The 21,081-nt window shown below is 46.6% G+C and overlaps 1 protein-coding gene across 2 annotated transcripts; it reads left to right on the forward strand.

Annotated features, from left to right (window-relative positions):
* Nucleotides 1-559: 559 nt before the first annotated feature.
* On the forward strand, nucleotides 560-19,087 carry cdc25b (cell division cycle 25B). 2 transcript variants are annotated; one of them, XM_036962554.2, is made up of 10 exons: nucleotides 623-1,212; nucleotides 1,465-1,550; nucleotides 1,978-2,023; nucleotides 9,752-9,793; nucleotides 10,006-10,300; nucleotides 10,409-10,627; nucleotides 11,019-11,210; nucleotides 15,237-15,386; nucleotides 16,251-16,595; nucleotides 16,770-19,087. In XM_036962554.2, exons 1-10 carry the CDS (start codon nucleotides 1,007-1,009, stop codon nucleotides 16,908-16,910), a joined length of 1,722 nt encoding a protein of 573 aa, XP_036818449.2. In that variant the 5' UTR covers nucleotides 623-1,006; the 3' UTR covers nucleotides 16,911-19,087. The 2 variants fall into 2 exon arrangements, with proteins under 2 accessions (XP_036818450.2, XP_036818449.2); XM_036962555.2 differs by lacking the exon at nucleotides 9,752-9,793 and having other exon boundaries at nucleotides 560-1,212.
* The last annotated feature ends 1,994 nt before the right edge of the window (nucleotides 19,088-21,081 follow it).

Genomic DNA, 21,081 nt, shown 5'->3' on the forward strand with positions numbered 1-21,081 from the left:
GGGAAACACCAGGTGGGTTTATGATGTTGACATGGGCTTTGGCAACACGGCATTAATGTGAGCACCACAACACAGACTTTCTAATCGAATGAAACGTCCTCCGTACTTCCTTTGTTTATTGGGCGAAACTGTAAAGTAAATGAGAAGATAAAATGTTACATAGCCCTCATACAGTAAAGAACATTGTTATTCAATCAATTGTAATTTCTTAATCTATCACTGTGGCGAGAAGCGAAGAAAAAAAAATGGCTATTATTATTTATGCTCATAGAAGTTGGAAAGACAGCTGTGGCTTTATGAATGGCCTTGCTGTGTGATTGGTTGTGTTGGTCATGTGGTTATTCTTCAGCTGGCGCTTCAAATCTTCCGCGGGAAAAAAAATCTATACAAATTCTGCATCCCCCTCGAAAGAAAGAATACGCATCTTATTGGTTACCCGTCATGATTTATTCCGCCTATGATGCACTTTGATTGGTTCGTAGACATGTACGTTACGGGAAATGACATCCCGCCCCCTTTTTCCTTGAACGACAAAAAGGGGCGAAATAGGAACCCGCCTCTGATTGGACGTGCAGGATGTAACGACGCAGCTGATTGGCTGAAATGATTGCCGCTCTTGAGTTTATTTTATTTTATTTTGAACCTAAATACAGACAGCTGCATTTTCTTTCTCAGAAGTTGAGTCGGACTGTCAGGGAGAGTACATCTCAATGCAGCTCTCTGACAGTATATCAAATATATACTTCCATACAATATATATATTTATTAATCGATTTTTGTTATTTTTTTTTTTAGCAAGACAGAGTCTGCAAACAGCTTGTCGTGGTTGTTTTGTTTTCATTACTCTTTACAAACTCATTCTGCAAATTCTTAATTTGGATGCTAGCTAACTTAACAGTAACGTTAGTTGTTACAAATCTTTCTGATTTGTCTACGTTCAATGATTTTGGACCTCCGAACTGATATCAAAATATATATATATTTTTTTTTTAGCTAGCTTTGTTAAATGGATTTTAAAAACGTTATCAGCGATTTCAGCCCTATCACCTCTAACAACAGGCCCGACAGAATCCACGGCCTTTCCTCACTGTCGCTGCCCGACATGGCTTCGACATGCATCAAGAATAATCTCTTCTCTCCTGCTTCAGCAAATGTACTGTCACCCGTCACTAATCTGGCCCTAAACATGAACAATCTAGCTGGACTTGGAAGGTAAGAGGCTCTCAAACGTGTGTTGCTATTTTGCCTAGTTGGCTATGTTTCCATACTAGCTAACTGGTTGTGAACTGCAAGATAATCTTGGTTGGTTTGCTAGCTAACGTTAGGCTAGTTTGCTGAATAACATGACAAAAATGTAGCTACTCTAGTTAACTAACCACTTGTTTATTTCAAGCCAATGAAAATGGATAACTTGCTGAACGTTAGCAAAGTTGTCTGATTGTGTACCCAATTTTGCTTTTACAGCCAACAATGTGTAACTCCCAAGAGGAAAGGACATGTGCCCCTGCTGAAGATTCCCTCTTTCGCCTCCGACTGCTCGTCTGATGCTGGTAAAACAACATAATACGATCGCTGCAAATGTTTCACCCCCCCCCCAAAAAGTGTAAATAATATGGAGACAATAAGAACACTAGCTTCCTACTTAAACTATTAACTATTTCTTTGTTTTTTTGTTAATCCTATATAGGCCTTATATTTTGTCATGTCCCCTGTTTTTTTTTTTTAGTTCTACTCTTCCTTTTGCAGTTTGACCACATTGAAAGCCTGGGGGAAATGGTGCCATTATAGGACTGAAATGCTTAATTTACTTACAGGAAAAAAAGAGCAAACTACAGGATTTAATATTTTCTCCTGTGGCACCCTTAAGTTTAGGCCTGTGTAAATGTGTTCAGAATGTACATTGTGTAGTTTTAACAGTTTCAAATAGTAACAATGAACTAGCAGCTAACTGGGACTTGTTTCTACATCTTCCTCCAGGTCTTGGTATGGATTCCCCCTTAGACCCTGTGGATGTTGAGGAGAGGTAAGTGATCGTCCTCATGTCTTTAACCATCAGTCTCTGTGGTAGCATTGGCCTTCCTCCCTACTACCTCTCTCCTCCATTTCCCCCACTCTCCTCCACCACCCCCTCTTATTCCAACTGAGCATGGCTAGGTAGTCCGTCTCATCTATTGTGGTCTGGGATTAGGCCTACTGTCATTGTGCCGTTGGTAAATCTCCCCAGCTTGATGTGTCCATTTTCATTGAGTAAATTAGCAGATAAGATGGTCATAGGTGAACATTCCTTCTGTTTCTTTTTTTTGGGGGGGGGGGGGGGGGCAAAAGTAAATTTGATCACAGGAGTTGAGTGTATTCTTAGGCTGATTTGGAGATGTTCAATCTACATTAATTTCAACTAATGATTAATTTCCCCCATAGAGATGCATTACCATTCCTGTTGCCCTGTATTACTGAAGCAGACTGGTGCTGTTATGTAATAGGCCTATTCCCACTTCGCAAGCTCGAGGAGTGTCAAGAGTTTTCTACTTTTCAATTCACGTTACATCCTTTCCTTGCCATTCGCCGTGGTAGGCAACGCCCCATTTACCATAAATCTCACCGTAGCCAGTAAGCATTCACCTACTTAACAATCCAAGCAACTTTTATTCTAAAACATGTTACCATATAAAATAATACAATCCACAAGCACGTGCAGACAATTAAAAGGGGTTATTTTCTCATCGGGTTAAATTAGCTGACTACACAGTGAACTCCTGCTAGCTAACGAACAACATGCTTCATGATCAAGTAACATTAGCATATCAATAATGAACAAACTACCCCCTCCAATACTAATATAAAATATCCTGTAATGTTATCATAGTGTCATATTATAATATAGGCTACCTAGCTAGGTGACGTTAGCTAGCTAAATATAAATAATTTCTGCATTCTCACAAAGCTATTCAAGATGGCGCCGTCAGAGATGGTCGCCTCGCTTCGCGTTCTTAGGAAACTGCAGTATTTTTGTTTTCTGTATTTCTCACTAGCATTTCGCTACACTCGCATTAACATCTGCTAACCAATGTGTATGTGACAAATACAATTTGATTTGGCTGAATGCTGACGTTTAGCTGAACCATGGCTTGATAGGAGCTCTTGGGCTTACGCTAGGTACCGTATTCACGTTGCCTTAGAACAAACCAGGCTTCTTTTGCTCAATGTCATTTGAGTTAATAAGCAAACTGCTGCAACTTCGGGTAACTTGAAACAAGTGTCAAAACAATGTACGATGTCTCTACATTTTTGAGTTGTTTCAAAAAACATTGCTATGCTGTTTACAATTTTTTACCGTAAGTGTCTCAATGAGACTATTTTGTTGTTTCCTCTGGCCTGCTTGGAGGGAACAACTGTTGGGTGAGTGTCGTGCACTACCTCCAGACGTAGCAGTCGAGACAAGTTGGCAAGTTTACGTTGCATTATAGGTGTAGCCCAGGCTTTTCTCTAGCGAGTGTGAAGACCCTCAGATATTTGATATGCCTGACTTTTTGAAAGGCTTTCTGAGGAAACTTGGGAGCTTTTATGGAGACATTTTGTCCACAGGCCCTATAAAGTTTGGAAACGGCTGCATTTTTCCGTGTGGCGTTTTATAGTGTTGTGTTCGTGTTAACTCTGTCATATCGACGCCATTATCTACATAGTTAGTTTCATTGTCAGCTTGAGCCTATAATCTGTGGGTAGTCTCTTCTGGGTCTCTGTGGGTAGGCTCCCTTCTGGGTCTCTGTGGGTAGGCTCTCTTCTGGGTCTCTGTGGGTAGGCTCTCTTCTGGGTCTCTGTGGGTAGGCTCTCTTCTGGGTCTCTGTGGGTAGGCTCTCTTCTGGGTCTCTGTGGGTAGGCTCTCTTCTGGGTCTCTGTGGGTAGGCTCTCTTCTGGGTCTCTGTGGGTAGGCTCTCTTCTGGGTCTCTGTGGGTAGGCTCTCTTCTGGGTCTCTGTGGGTAGGCTCGGGGTGAATATTCAGACATCTGCCAATTTCTCTGAACACTTGGCTGCAGTATTTTGTCCATGAGGCCATTCATTCAGCTCCCGTACAGCTGTTTAATGGCTCGCTGCAGCTTTTTTAGGGGGGATGAGGGGGGTTGAAGTGTTTTTTTGGCACACTCATGGCCCGTCTTATAGTTTGAATGGTAAAGGGGAGGGGGGGGGGGGGGGTCTGCGCCAGAACTATTGAATGGGGGGCACCTCATACCCCCCAAGCCCCCTATAGTCGTTACGAGAACAAACTCAATCACCCCCCTTTTCTCCCCATTGAACTAGACGCACTCCTGCCCCCCTCCGTTCTCCTCTCTGCAAACAAAGGGTCCTTGCAGAAGGGCTGAGGCCAGCGTTGTTCCTTCAGCAGACATACGGTAGATTAGCAGACCCTGTCCTCTGTACCCCCCCCCCCCCCCCCCCTTTCACTCAGCTCTCCTCACTGCTTATTTAGCATACAGGTGGGCATTGCTCTGCTGCAGAAAGAAATGGGAGGGACCACCCCTTGCACCTCTTCTCCAGCACAGGGCTGAAACCGCCCGTCCTCTACCCCTCTCTCAATAGAGCCAGCAGCAAGGCTCTATTGTCGGTCTAACTGGTTTAGCTGCCAACTGTGGTGCTCTGTAGCTCACTTGGTAGAGCATTGGCACTTGCAACACCAAGATGGTGGGTTTGATTCCCAGACCACCATACATGAGCTTCCGAAGCTGTTTATTTCCATTGTGGTCTTTGAATAGTGCTAGAAGACGACATTTGGTGAGAATCACATCATGTGGTACTTTTAAAGAGGACTATATGTGAACACACTTACCCATAAAGACTCACAGCTGTAATCAACGCTATCATGAGACTTCTGTATTCTCCACTTTTATTATGGGGTGTAGATATCTTTTTTTTTTTATAAATGCAGGTTGTAACGCAACAAAATGTGGAACAAGTTAAGGGGTGTGAATATTTTCTGAAGGTGCTGTATCTTTAAAAAAATAGAATAATAAAATGTATCTTTGTTCGCTAACAAAGGTAGAACAGTTGCACTGTTAGGAATACACACCCTCCTGTCCGTCTCCAACAACACACCCTGTTAGGAATACACACCCTCCTGTCCGTCTCCAACAACACACCCTGTTAGGAATACACACCCTCCTGTCCGTCTCCAACAACACACCCTGTTAGGAATACACACCCTCCTGTCCGTCTCCAACAACACACCCTGTTAGGAATACACACCCTCCTGTCCGTCTCCAACAACACACCCTGTTAGGAATACACACCCTCCTGTCCGTCTCCAACAACACACCCTGTTAGGAATACACACCCTCCTGTCCGTCTCCAACAACACACCCTGTTAGGAATACACACCCTCCTGTCCGTCTCCAACAACACACCCTGTTAGGAATACACACCCTCCTGTCCGTCTCCAACAACACACCCTGTTAGGAATACACACCCTCCTGTCCGTCTCCAACAACACACCCTGTTAGGAATACACACCCTCCTGTCCGTCTCCAACAACACACCCTGTTAGGAATACACACCCTCCTGTCCGTCTCCAACAACACACCCTGTTAGGAATACACACCCTCCTGTCCGTCTCCAACAACACACCCTGTTAGGAATACACACCCTCCTGTCCGTCTCCAACAACACACCCTGTTAGGAATACACACCCTCCTGTCCGTCTCCAACAACACACCCTGTTAGGAATACACACCCTCCTGTCCGTCTCCAACAACACACCCTGTTAGGAATACACACCCTCCTGTCCGTCTCCAACAACACACCCTGTTAGGAATACACACCCTCCTGTCCGTCTCCAACAACACACCCTGTTAGGAATACACACCCTCCTGTCCGTCTCCAACAACACACCCTGTTAGGAATACACACCCTCCTGTCCGTCTCCAACAACACACCCTGTTAGGAATACACACCCTCCTGTCCGTCTCCAACAACACACCCTGTTAGGAATACACACCCTCCTGTCCGTCTCCAACAACACACCCTGTTAGGAATACACACCCTCCTGTCCGTCTCCAACAACACACCCTGTTAGGAATACACACCCTCCTGTCCGTCTCCAACAACACACCCTGTTAGGAATACACACGCTCCTGTCCGTCTCCAACAACACACCCTGTTAGGAATACACACCCTCCTGTCCGTCTCCAACAACACACCCTGTTAGGAATACACACCCTCCTGTCCGTCTCCAACAACACACCCTGTTAGGAATACACACCCTCCTGTCCGTCTCCAACAACACACCCTGTTAGGAATACACACCCTCCTGTCCGTCTCCAACAACACACCCTGTTAGGAATACACACCCTCCTGTCCGTCTCCAACAACACACCCTGTTAGGAATACACACCCTCCTGTCCGTCTCCAACAACACACCCTGTTAGGAATACACACCCTCCTGTCCGTCTCCAACAACACACCCTGTTAGGAATACACACCCTCCTGTCCGTCTCCAACAACACACCCTGTTAGGAATACACACCCTCCTGTCCGTCTCCAACAACACACCCTGTTAGGAATACACACCCTCCTGTCCGTCTCCAACAACACACCCTGTTAGGAATACACACCCTCCTGTCCGTCTCCAACAACACACCCTGTTAGGAATACACACCCTCCTGTCCGTCTCCAACAACACACCCTGTTAGGAATACACACCCTCCTGTCCGTCTCCAACAACACACCCTGTTAGGAATACACACGCTCCTGTCCGTCTCCAACAACACACCCTGTTAGGAATACACACCCTCCTGTCCGTCTCCAACAACACACCCTGTTAGGAATACACACCCTCCTGTCCGTCTCCAACAACACACCCTGTTAGGAATACACACCCTCCTGTCCGTCTCCAACAACACACCCTGTTAGGAATACACACCCTCCTGTCCGTCTCCAACAACACACCCTGTTAGGAATACACACCCTCCTGTCCGTCTCCAACAACACACCCTGTTAGGAATACACACCCTCCTGTCCGTCTCCAACAACACACCCTGTTAGGAATACACACCCTCCTGTCCGTCTCCAACAACACACCCTGTTAGGAATACACACCCTCCTGTCCGTCTCCAACAACACACCCTGTTAGGAATACACACCCTCCTGTCCGTCTCCAACAACACACCCTGTTAGGAATATAGTCAAATGGCCTGCCTGGATGAGGTGCTTATGAATGAGATGCCAAGTCGTGATCAGGACCCTGTGTAGAGCACTACTGTTGACCAGGGCCCTATATAGAACACTACTGTAGACCAGGACCCTATATAGAACACTACTGTAGACCAGGGCCCTATATAGAACACTACTGTAGACCAGGACCCTATTCCCTATATAGAACACTACTGTTGACCAGGACCCTATTCCCTATATAGAACACTACTGTTGACCAGGACCCTATATAGTACACTACTGTAGACCAGGACCCTATATAGAACACTACTGTAGACCAGGGCCCTATATAGAACACTACTGTTGACCAGGGCCCTATTCCCTATATAGAACACTACTGTTGACCAGGACCCTATTCCCTATATAGAACACTACTGTTGACCAGGACCCTATATAGTACACTACTGTAGACCAGGACCCTATATAGAACACTACTGTAGACCAGGACCCTATATAGAACACTACTGTTGACCAGGACCCTATATAGAACACTACTGTTGACCAGGACCCTATATAGAACACTACTGTAGACCAGGACCCTATATAGAACACTACTGTAGACCAGGGCCCTATTCCCTATATAGAACACTACTGTTGACCAGGGACCTATATAGTACACTACTGTTGACCAGGACCCTATATAGAACACTACTGTTGACTAGGACCCTATATAGTACACTACTGTAGACCAGGGCCCTATTCCCTATATAGAACACTACTGTTGACCAGGACCCTATATAGAACACTACTGTTGACCAGGACCCTATTCCCTATATAGTGCACTACTGTTGACCAGGGCCCTATTCCCTATATAGTGCACTACTGTTGACCAGGACCCTATTCCCTGTATAGTACACTACTGTTGACCAGGACCTTATATAGAACACTACTGTTGACCAGGACCCTATATAGAACACTACTGTTGACCAGGACCCTATATAGAACACTACTGTTGACCAGGGCCCTATATAGTACACTACTGTAGACCAGGACCCTATTCCCTATATAGAACACTACTGTAGACCAGGACCCTATATAGAACACTACTGTAGACCAGGACCCTATATAGAACACTACTGTTGACCAGGACCCTATATAGAACACTACTGTTGACCAGGACCCTATATAGAACACTACTGTAGTCCAGGACCCTATATAGTACACTACTGTTGACCAGGACCCTATATAGAACACTACTGTAGACCAGGACCCTATATAGAACACTACTGTAGACCAGGACCCTATATAGAACACTACTGTTGACCAGGACCCTATATAGTACACTACTGTTGACCAGGACCCTATATAGAACACTACTGTTGACCAGGACCCTATATAGAACACTACTCTTGACCAGGACCCTATATAGAACACTACTGTTGACCAGGACCCTATTCCCTATATAGAACACTACTGTTGACCAGGACCCTATATAGAACACTACTGTTGACCAGGACCCTATATAGAACACTACTGTAGACCAGGACCCTATATAGAACACTACTGTTGACCAGGGCCCTATATAGTACACTACTGTAGACCAGGACCCTATATAGAACACTACTGTAGACCAGGACCCTATATAGAACACTACTGTTGACCAGGGCCCTATATAGAACACTACTGTAGACCAGGGCCCTATTCCCTATATAGAACACTACTGTTGACCAGGGACCTATATAGTACACTACTGTTGACCAGGGCCCTATATAGTACACTACTGTAGACCAGGGCCCTATTCCCTATATAGAACACTACTGTTGACCAGGGACCTATATAGTACACTACTGTTGACCAGGGCCCTATATAGTACACTACTGTAGACCAGGGCCCTATTCCCTATATAGAACACTACTGTTGACCAGGGACCTATATAGTACACTACTGTAGACCAGGGCCCTATTCCCTATATAGAACACTACTGTTGACCAGGGACCTATATAGTACACTACTGTTGACCAGGGCCCTATATAGTACACTACTGTAGACCAGGGCCCTATTCCCTATATAGAACACTACTGTTGACCAGGGACCTATATAGTACACTACTGTTGACCAGGGCCCTATATAGTACACTAACTGTTGACCAGGACCCTATATAGAACACTACTGTTGACCAGGACCCTATTCCCTATATAGTGCACTACTGTTGACCAGGGCCCTATTCCCTATATAGTGCACTACCGTTGACCAGGACCCTATTCCCTATATAGTGCACTACTGTTGACCAGGACCCTATTCCCTATATAGAACACTACTGTAGACCAGGGCCCTATAAAGAACACTACTGTAGACCAGGACCCTATATAGAACACTACTGTTGACCAGGGCCCTATTCCCTATATAGAACACTACTGTTGACCAGGGCCCTATTCCCTATATAAAACACTACTGTTGACCAGGGCCCTATTCCCTATATAGTGCACTACTGTTGACCGGGGGAATAGGGTATAATTTGAGGCCACCTACCTAGGTGGGGTCTTGCTTGGCTCAGTCACTTGTTCAGAAGGTTCTCACTATAATTCTGACTGAATAGTTTGTCTCTGTCCTGCAGGTTTGACGAGGCCGTTCTGCAGTCTGGGAGAGTTACCAACGAGTAAGTCATGTAGCTAGTCCCTCTCTCTCTCTTGGTTTCCAGGAGATGGAACTGCCTAGTTGTGGTGCAGCTGCCAACAACCAATCGACGATTTATTTTTTCCACTCTTCGGCGAGTCGTTAGGATTATAAACATGGACAATCCTTGTCATGATTGATCTAGTGTGTCCATCCCCCGTTTCAACTAGATTTCTTTGTTCGTTCTCTTCACAGTAAAATGCCAATCCGAAGAATCAACTCTCTACCACTGCTGTTAGGCTCCAGTCCGGCTCTGAAGAGTCCGGACCCAGAGAGCCAGCAGCACCGCTTCGGACCCTACGGCTCAGTCCAGGATACAGCTGCCTCCTTTGGGCATGGTTGGCAGGGCAACAAGGAGAACCAGGAGGTGGGCTTCGAGTTTAAGAAGCCCGCCAAGCCAGCGTCACGCTGCCGTAGGAGGTCCTTCCATAGTGGAGGAGGAGAGAACAAGGACTTTGCCCGTCGGCCAAACTCTGCCCCAGCCCTCATGGTGAGTAGAACCGTGATTGGCAGACAGACATAACAGAAGACTAGACATTGTCGTAGTTGTGAGTCATGTTAAAATGAAAGTTAACCCTTTGCTCCTCCCTCCCTCTAGCTGTCCCCACCCTCGTCGCAGCGCCTCAGCTCATTGGACGACAGCAGTCCCATGATCCTGCGCCGCTCCTCCTTCACCCGCTCCCTTAATGAGGATGACGATGGTTTCCTTGAAGTTCTGGATGACTGTGAGGAGGAGGAGGAGGAGTGTGACATGCCCATGGGGATGGCCAGCCTGCTGACAGCTCCTCTAGTGAGGGACAACCCTGCAGTGGACTCGGTAGGAGCATCACCTCTTCTACAGTGGCGTTGCCATGGAGATCCATGAAGAGTCTTCTGTATGGCCTTCTGTGGATATGACTTCATTTGTCTTTGGTTTTAAAATGACCAGCAGACTTTTGGTTTCGCTATAGAGCGGTCTGGAGGGCCCCCCCCCCCCCCCAGGGGCCATGTAGTCTGGAGGGGGCCATGTAGTCTGGAGGGGGCCATGTAGTCTGGAGGGCCCCCCCCCCAGGGGCCATGTAGTCTGGAGGGGGCCATGTAGTCTGGAGGGCCCCCCCCCCCCCAGGGGCCATGTCTCCTGTTTTCACTACATTCGATTTGGTTGCTGCATATGTCCATCCCTCCATAGGTATTATAATTGAATGCCAATCTAATCTCTTCCTCTTCAGCCGGTGGTTCGGTGTCGGCCGAGGGGTCTGTTCCGCTCCCCCTCCATGCCCAGTCAGGTGGAGCGCGCCCCCCTGAAGCGCCCTGAGTGTCCCCAGGATGAGAACACGCCGGTCAGGGTGAAGAGACGACGCAGCCTGGTGGAAACGCACATCACCAACGTGGACCAGGGCGACTGCTCTCTCAGAAAAATGGTACGTACCTGGTCCTCCCTGCTCAATGTCTCCGCCCCTACAGTCACCTGGTCCTCCCTGCTCAATGTCTCCGCCCCTACAGTCACCTGGTCCTCCCTGCTCAATGTCTCCGCCCCTACAGTCACCTGGTCCTCCCTGCTCAATGTCTCCTCCCCTACAGTCACCTGGTCCTCCCTGCTCAATGTCTCCGCCCCTACAGTCACCTGGTCCTCCCTGCTCAATGTCTCCTCCCCTACAGTCACCTGGTCCTCCCTGCTCAATGTCTCCTCCCCTACAGTCACCTGGTCCTCCCTGCTCAATGTCTCCTCCCCTACAGTCACCTGGTCCTCCCTGCTCAATGTCTCCTCCCCTACAGTCACCTGGTCCTCCCTGCTCAATGTCTCCGCCCCTACAGTCACCTGGTCCTCCCTGCTCAATGTCTCCGCCCCTACAGTCACCTGGTCCTCCCTGCTCAATGTCTCCTCCCCTACAGTCACCTGGTCCTCCCTGCTCAATGTCTCCTCCCCTACAGTCACCTGGTCCTCCCTGCTCAATATCTCCTCCCCTACAGTCACCTGGTCCTCCCTGCTCAATGTCTCCTCCCCTACAGTCACCTGGTCCTCCCTGCTCAATGTCTCCTCCCCTACAGTCACCTGGTCCTCCCTGCTCAATGTCTCCTCCCCTACAGTCACCTGGTCCTCCCTGCTCAATGTCTCCGCCCCTACAGTCACCTGGTCCTCCCTGCTCAATGTCTCCGCCCCTACAGTCACCTGGTCCTCCCTGCTCAATGTCTCCTCCCCTACAGTCACCTGGTCCTCCCTGCTCAATGTCTCCGCCCCTACAGTCACCTGGTCCTCCCTGCTCAATGTCTCCTCCCCTACAGTCACCTGGTCCTCCCTGCTCAATGTCTCCACTAGAGGTCGACCGATTTAATTAGGGTCGATTTCAAGTTTTCATAACAACCGGAAGTCGGTATTTTTGGGCTCTTTTTAATAATTTTTTTGTATACCTTTTATTTAATCTTTATTTAACTAGGCAAGTCAGTTAAGAACACATTCTTATTTTCAATGAGAAACGGTGGGTTAACTGCCTCGTTCAGGGGCAGAACGACAGATTTTCACCTTGTCAGCTCGGGGGATCCAATCTTGCAACCTTACAGTTAACTAGTCCAACGCCATAACGACCTGCCTCTCTCTAGCTATCATTAAACTTAACTTATAAAAAACAATCAATCATAATCACTAGTTAACTACACATGGTTGATGTTACTAGATATTATCTAGCGTGTCCTGCGTTGCATATAATCTGACTGAGCATACGAGTATCTAAGCATCTGACTGAGCATACGAGTATCTAAGCATCTGACTGAGCTGTGGTAGGCAGAAGCAGGCGCGTAAACATTCATTCAAACAGCACTTTCGTGCGTTTTGCCAGCAGCTCTTCGTTGTGCGTCAAGCATTGCGCTGTTTATGACTTCAAGCCTATCAACTCCCGAGATGAGGCTGGTGTAACCGAAGTGAAATGGCTGGCTAGTTAGCGCTCGCTAATAGCGTTTCAAACATCACTCGCTCTGAGCCTTGTTACACTGGCATTACTAAAGTGCCTATAAGAACATCCAATAGTCAAAAGGTTAATGAAATACAAATGGTACAGAGGGAAATAGTCCTATAATTCCTATAATAACTACAACCTAAAACTTCTTACCTGGGAATATTGAAGTCTCATGTTAAAAGGAACCACCAGCTTTCATATGTTCTCATGTTCTGAGCAAGGAACTGAAACGGTAGCTTTTTTACACAGCAAATCAAATTTATTTATATATATTTAATTACCTATTCAAACCTACATTTTCCATTCACTAAACATACTAAAGTATATCATATAAAATGTATTTATATAGCCCTTCGTACATCAGCTGATATCTCAAAGTGCTGTACAGAAACCCAGCCTAAAACCCCAAACAGCAAGCAATGCAGGTGTAGAAGCACGGTGGCTAGGAAAAACTCCCTAGAAAGGCCAAAACCTAGGAAGAAACCTAGAGAGGAACCAGGCTATGTGGGGTGGCCAGTCCTCTTCTGGCTGTGCCGGGTGGAGATTATAACAGAACATGGCCAAGATGTTCAAATGTTCATAAATGATCAGCATGGTCGAATAATAATAAGGCAGAACAGTTGAAACTGGAGCAGCAGCACGGCCAGGTGGATTGGGGACAGCAAGGAGTCGTCATGTCAGGTAGTCCTGAGGCATGGTCCTAGGGCTCAGGTCAGTTGAAACTGGAGCAGCAGCACAGCCAGGTGGATTGGGGACAGCAAGGAGTCGTGTCAGGTAGTCCTGAGGCATGGTCCTAGGGCTCAGGTCCTCCGAGAGAGAAAGAGAGAATTAGAGAGAGCATACTTAAATTCACACAGGACACTGAATAGGACAGGAGAAGTACTCCAGATATAACAAACTGACCCTAGCCCCCCGACACATAAACTACTGCAGCATAAATACTGGAGGCTGAGACAGGAGGGGTCAGGAGACACTGTGGCCCCATCCGAGGACACCCCCGGACAGGGTCAAACAGGAAGGATATAACGCCACCCACTTTGCCAAAGTACAGCCCCACACCACTAGAGGGATATCTTCAACCACCAACTTACCATCCTGAGACAAGGCTGAGTATAGCCCACAAAGATCTCCGCCACGGCACAACCCAAGGGGGGGGGGGGGCAACCCAGAGGACATATTGCACTTTTACTTTCTTCTCCAACACTTTGTTTTTGCATTATTTAAACCAAATTGTACATGTTTCATTATTTATTTGAGGCTAAATTGATTTTATTGATGTATTAAGTTAAAATAAGTGTTCATTCAGTATTGTTGTTGTTGTTATTATAAATAAAAAATCGGCCGATTGATCGGTATCGGCATCGAGGTCGACCGATTTTATGATTTCTCTAGTCTCCACCCCCTACAGTCAGCGTGTTTGAGGGGATCAGATTAAGCGAAGAGACCAATCTCTAATATTGGTCACATAATGAGGTGTTTTTTGGGATGCAAGGTGGTTTTGTCGATCAAAGATTCTGCTTTGTCTGACTGCAGAGATCCTTCTCTCTCTCCTTCCTATTCCTTCTGTAACCAGGGATCTCTCGCTCTCTCTCCTTCCTATTCCTTCTGTAACCAGGGATCTCTCGCTCTCTCTCCTTCCTATTCATTCTGTAACCAGGGATCTCTCTCTCGCTCTCCTTCCTATTCCTTCTGTAACCAGGGATCTCTTTCATTCTGTAACCAGGGATCTCTCGCTCTCTCTCCTTCCTATTCCTTCTGTAACCAGGGATCTCTCGCTCTCTCTCCTTCCTAATCCTTCTGTAACCAGGGATCTCTCGCTCTCTCCTTCCTATTCCTTCTGTAACCAGGGATCTCTCGCTCTCTCCTTCCTATTCCTTCTGTAACCAGGGATCTCTCGCTCTCTCCTTCCTATTCCTTCTGTAACCAGGGATCTCTCTCTCTCCTTCCTATTCCTTCTGTAACCAGGGATCTCTCGCTCTCTCCTTCCTATTCCTTCTGTAACCAGGGATCTCTCGCTCTCTCCTTCCTATTCCTTCTGTAACCAGGGATCTCTCGCTCTCTCCTTCCTATTTGATCTGTAACCAGGGATCTCTCTCTCCTTCCTATTCCTTCTGTAACCAGGGATCTCTCGCTCTCTCTCCTTCCTATTCCTTCTGTAACCAGGGATCTCTCGCTCTCTCCTTCCTATTCCTTCTGTAACCAGGGATCTCTCGCTCTCTCTCCTTCCTATTCCTTCTGTAACCAGGGATCTCTCGCTCTCTCCTTCCTATTCCTTCTGTAACCAGGGATCTCTCGCTCTCTCTCCTTCCTATTCCTTCTGTAACCAGGGATCTCTCGCTCTCTCTCCTTCCTATTCCTTCTGTAACCAGGGATCTCTCGCTCTCTCCTTCCTATTCCTTCTGTAACCAGGGATCTCTCGCTCTCTCCTTCCTATTTGATCTGTAACCAGGGATCTCTTTCATTCTGTAACCAGGGATCTCTCTCTCTCCTTCCTAGACGTTCTGTAACCACACTGAGATTGAGAAGCTGCTGGACACTAGTGAGTCTGACCAGGACGTAGAGCTGATCGGAGATTTCACCAAACCCTGTGTCCTGTCCACCGTGGAGGGTAAACACCAGGACCTGAAATACATCACTCCTGAGATGGTGAGAACTACTGCTGTTATATGATACAGCCATGTGTCTAATCACCCCTAGTATTCCCTATGTAGTGCACTACATGGGGTGTTTGACCAAGGTCCCCGGTCTTCTCGCCTCACAACCTCCAACCTGCCAAAAGCCCCTTGAGCTTATTTGACTAGTAAACACTCGTTGAACTAACTATTTTTATTTTTATAAGGCCTCTAGAAATACATCGTACGATAGTCAAATATCCAGTAGGAAGTTGTAGATGCTACATGGTTTTTAGTAGATAAACTATGTTGAGCTCGGACGATTAACCCAGAGACACTACCATTTACATTGGGTCCTTTTATTGTCCTTTCAGACCACCAGGTAGACCCTGGCGTTATGGAGACAGACCACCAGGTAGACCCTGGCGTTATGGAGACAGACCACCAGGTAGACCCTGGCGTTATGGGGACAGACCCTGGCGTTATGGGGACAGACCCTGGTGTTATGGGGACAGACCCTGGCGTTATGGGGACAGACCCTGGCGTTATGGGGACAGACCCTGGTGTTATGGGGACAGACCCTGGCGTTATGGGGACAGACCCTGGCGTTATGGGGACAGACCCTGGCGTTATGGGGACAGACCCTGGCGTTATGGGGACAGACCACCAGGTAGACCCTGGCGTTATGGAGACAGACCACCAGGTAGACCCTGGCGTTATGGAGACAGACCACCAGGTAGACCCTGGCGTTATGGGGACAGACCCTGGCGTTATGGGGACAGACCCTGGCGTTATGGGGACAGACCCTGGCGTTATGGGGACCTGGGACTAACCTGTCTGTCTGTTCCTCAGATGGATCCTCTATAACCTGGGACTAACCTGTCTGTCTGTTCCTCAGATGTTGTCCGCTCTGAGCGGCCAGCTGCATCATGTTGTCGAGAGGATCGTGGTGATTGACTGTCGCTACCCGTATGAGTTTGAGGGGGGCCACATCAAAGGAGCCCTGAACCTCTACCAGGAGGAGCAGGTAGAGGAGTACCTCCTACGCACCCCCATCGCCCCCCTCTCCCCTGACCACAGGGTCCTCCTCGTCTTCCACTGCGAGTTCTCCTCAGAGCGAGGCCCCAGGATGTGTCGTTTCGTACGTGAGAGGGACAGGACGATGAACGAGTACCCTAACCTGCACTACCCAGAAATCTACATTCTCAAGGGAGGCTACAAAGAGTTCTTCCCTCACTTCCGGGTAAAACACAATCATACTTGTGAAACATTTTGATGGCTTTATCACTAATAATCAAAAGTGAATTAGTTGACATTAATATTTTTTGTTTCTGTGTAATTTCTTTAACAAGCCATTTAGTTTGGCTACTACACATTTGAATCGCAATGCATTGATGGAGACTCGTTTTTACTTCAGATGCAGTGTGAGCCCCAGGGGTACCGGCCCATGCACCACCAGGACTTTAAAGAGGACCTGAGGAAGTTCAGACTGAAGAGCAGGACCTGGGCCGGGGAGCGCAGCAAGAGGGGACTGTACAGCAGACTGAAGAAGCTGTAGCCCCCCCCACCCTGTAACCCTACTGCCCCCCCCTCCCTGTAACCCTACTGCCCTCTCCCCCCCTCCCTGTAACCCTACTGCCCTCTCCCCCCCTCCCTGTAACCCTACTGCCTCCCTGTAACCCTACTGCCTGTAACCCTACTGCCCCTCCCCCCCCCTGTAACCCTACTGCCCGTAACCCTACTGCCCCTCCCCCCTCTGTAACCCTACTGCCCCCCCCCTCCGTAACCCTACTGCCTCTAGCCAAGAGAGCTGTAACACACTGCCACCACCACCAGCCTATACTACCTTGCCACTCTTACACTCCCCAGCCAGACCACTACAGCCTTCCAGTCTCCAGAGGAGTTTTTTGGGTGTTCCAGTTTTACCCCCGTCTTTTATTCCCAGCGTCTGGCCGTCTGACCACTGTGCTTAATGTGACTGCAGAACCAAGATCTGACCACTGTGCTTAATGTGACTGCAGAACCAAGATCTGACCACTGTGCTTAATGTGACTGCAGAACCAAGATCTGACCACTGTGCTTAATGTGACTGCAGAACCAAGATCTGACCACTGTGCTTAATGTGACTGCAGAACCAAGATCTGACCACTGTGCTTAATGTGACTGCAGAACCAAGATCTGACCACTGTGCTTAATGTGACTGCAGAACCAAGATCTGACCACTGTGCTTAATGTGACTGCAGAACCAAGATCTGACCACTGTGCTTAATGTGACTGCAGAACCAAGATCTGACCACTGTGCTTAATGTGACTGCAGAACCAAGATCTGACCACTGTGCTTAATGTGACTGCAGAACCAAGATCTGACCACTGTGCTTAATGTGACTGCAGAACCAAGATCTGACCACTGTGCTTAATGTGACTGCAGAACCAAGATCTGACCACTGTGCTTAATGTGACTGCAGAACCAAGATCTGACCACTGTGCTTAATGTGACTGCAGAACCAAGATCTGACCACGGTGCTTAATGTGACTGCGGAACCAAGATCTGACCACTGTGCTTAATGTGACTGCAGAACCAAGATCTGACCACTGTGCTTAATGTGACTGCAGAACCAAGATCTGACCACTGTGCTTAATGTGACTGCAGAACCAAGATCTGACCACTGTGCTTAATGTGACTGCAGAACCAAGATCTGACCACTGTGCTTAATGTGACTGCAGAACCAAGATCTGACCACTGTGCTTAATGTGACTGCAGAACCAAGATCTGACCACTGTGCTTAATGTGACTGCAGAACCAAGATCTGACCACTGTGCTTAATGTGACTGCAGAACCAAGATCTGACCACTGTGCTTAATGTGACTGCGGAACCAAGATCTGACCACTGTGCTTAATGTGACTGCAGAACCAAGATCTGACCACTGTGCTTAATGTGACTGCAGAACCAAGATCTGACCACGGTGCTTAATGTGACTGCAGAACCAAGATCTGACCACTGTGCTTAATGTGACTGCAGAACCAAGATCTGACCACTGTGCTTAATGTGACTGCAGAACCAAGATCTGACCACGGTGCTTAATGTGACTGCAGAACCAAGATCTGACCACTGTGCTTAATGTGACTGCAGAACCAAGATCTGACCACGGTGCTTAATGTGACTGCAGAACCAAGATCTGACCACTGCCAGACATGACGAGGACTAAAATACCTCCTAGTTTAAAACCGTTCAACTGATTTCTCCTCACTGGACAGATGTGCTGCTCAGAATGAATGAATGAAATGCCAGTTCTGTATGTGCTGTATAAATACTACTATATTTTATTAAGCACTTAATTTAAACTTTATTTTTTATTTTTAGATGGCCGTGGGGGGGTTTTGGGATTTTGAGTTCCTCCTGTGTGCATTTTTGTTTTTAGACTTTTGTTTTTGAAAAAGTGAGATTTTGTAGAAAGCCTCTCCTTAGGCCATAATCACACACCCCTCGTAATGTGGAAGTGTCTTAAGTATTGGATGTTTTTTTTTGTGAATTGTGAGAACTTCTATAATAAGTATAGTTTGTACCGCTCTTGATATTGATAATCAAATAATATTTTGGGATAATCTACAATTAACCCGTTCACATGCCCTTCTGTGTGAACAGGAAGTGTGATAGTGATTGTCATGGAAGTGAGTGGAGGATAAACATGTTTGTTCTAAGGAGAGTTGCTGAATAAATCTCATTTTTATCCATATGTCTTGACTATATTTGCTTGTTTTGAAAGGGGACTGAAACTGAACATAGAGAAACAGTCAATCCACTATTAAACATGTGCTTGAAACAGAAACCTATTTTTTTGGGGGGGGTTAATATCCACCTCATTTTCAAACGCTTTTAAAACACGAAAACCAAAAGGGTAAGCTATGGCTCCAATTTCCTCTGCGCATTTATCGTAATTCATAATGCACTAGAAATCCCTGCGTTACATCCTGACAACCATATCACTGGCCAGCTGAAAGACCTTTCAAATCAGTTTATTTGTCACGTGTGCCGAATTCAACAGGTGTAGTAGACCTCACAGTGAAATGCTGAATACAACAGGTGTAGTAGACCTCACAGTGAAATGCTGAATACAACAGGTGTAGTAGACCTTACAGTGAAATGCTGAATACAACAGGTGTAGTAGACCTTACAGTGAAATGCTGAATACAACAGGTGTAGTAGACCTGACAGTGAAATGCTGAATACAACAGGTGTAGTAGACCTCACAGTGAAATGCTGAATACAACAGGTGTAGTAGACCTTACAGTGAAATGCTGAATACAACAGGTGTAGTAGACCTCACAGTGAAATGCTGAATACAACAGGTGTAGTAGACCTTACAGTGAAATGCTGAATACAACAGGTGTAGTAGACCTTACAGTGAAATGCTGAATACAACAGGTGTAGTAGACCTTACAGTGAAATGCTGAATACAACAGGTGTAGTAGACCTCACAGTGACATGCTGAATACAACAGGTGTAGTAGACCTTACAGTGAAATGCTGAATACAACAGGTGTAGGTAGACCTCACAGTGAAATGCTGAATACAACAGGTGTAGTAGATCTTACAGTGAAATGCTGAATACAACAGGTGTAGTAGACCACACAGTGAAATGCTGAATACAACAGGTGTAGTAGACCTTAGTGAAATGCTGAATACAACAGGTGTAGGTAGACCTTACAGTGAAATGCTGAATACAACAGGTGTAGTAGACCTTACAGTGAAATGCTGAATACAACAGGTGTAGTAGACCTTACAGTGAAATGCTGAATACAACAGGTTTAGTAGACCTTACAGTGAAATGCTGAATACAACAGGTGTAGTAGACCTTACAGTGAAATGCTGAATACAACAGGTGTAGTAGACCTCACAGTGAAATGCTGAATACAACAGGTGTAGTAGACCTCACAGTGAAATGCTGAATACAACAGGTGTAGTAGACCTCACAGTGAAATGCTGAATACAACAGGTGTAGTAGACCTTACAGTGAAATGCTGAATTACAACAGGTGTAGTAGACCTTACAGTGAAATGCTGAATACAACAGGTGTAGTAGACCTTACAGTGAAATGCTGAATACAACAGGTGTAGTAGACCTTACAGTGAAATGCTGAATACAACAGGTGTAGTAGACCTTACAGTGAAATGCTGAATACAACAGGTGTAGTGGACCTCACAGTGAAATGCTGAATACAACAGGTGTAGTAGACCTCACAGTGAAATGCTGAATACAACAGGTGTAGTAGACCTCACAGTGAAATGCTGACTTACAGGCTCTAACCAACAGTGCAAAAAAAGGTATTTGGTGAACAATAGGTAGGTAAAGAAATAAAAAGACTATACAGTAGAGAGGCTATAAAAGTAGAAAGCTACATACAGACACTGGTTAGTCAGGCTGATTGAGGTAGTATGTTCATGTAGGTATGGTTAAAGTGACTATGCATATATGAACAGAGAGTAGCAGTAGTGTAAAAGAGGGGTTGGCGGGTGGTGGTACACAATGTAGATAGCCCAGTTAGCCAACGTGCGGGAGCACTGGTTGGTCGGGCCAATTGAGGTAATATGACTATGCATGTATGATAAACAGAGAGTAGCAGCAGCGTAAAAGAGGGGTTGGGAGGGGCACACAATGCAAATCGTCTGGGTAGCCATTTGATTACCTGTTCAGGAGTCTTATGGCTTGGGGGTAAAAACTGTTGAGAAGC

Source organism: Oncorhynchus mykiss, chromosome 25 (assembly GCF_057628025.1).
Source record: "Oncorhynchus mykiss isolate SJ-2025 chromosome 25, ASM5762802v1, whole genome shotgun sequence".
NCBI classification, from domain to species: domain Eukaryota; kingdom Metazoa; phylum Chordata; class Actinopteri; order Salmoniformes; family Salmonidae; genus Oncorhynchus; species Oncorhynchus mykiss.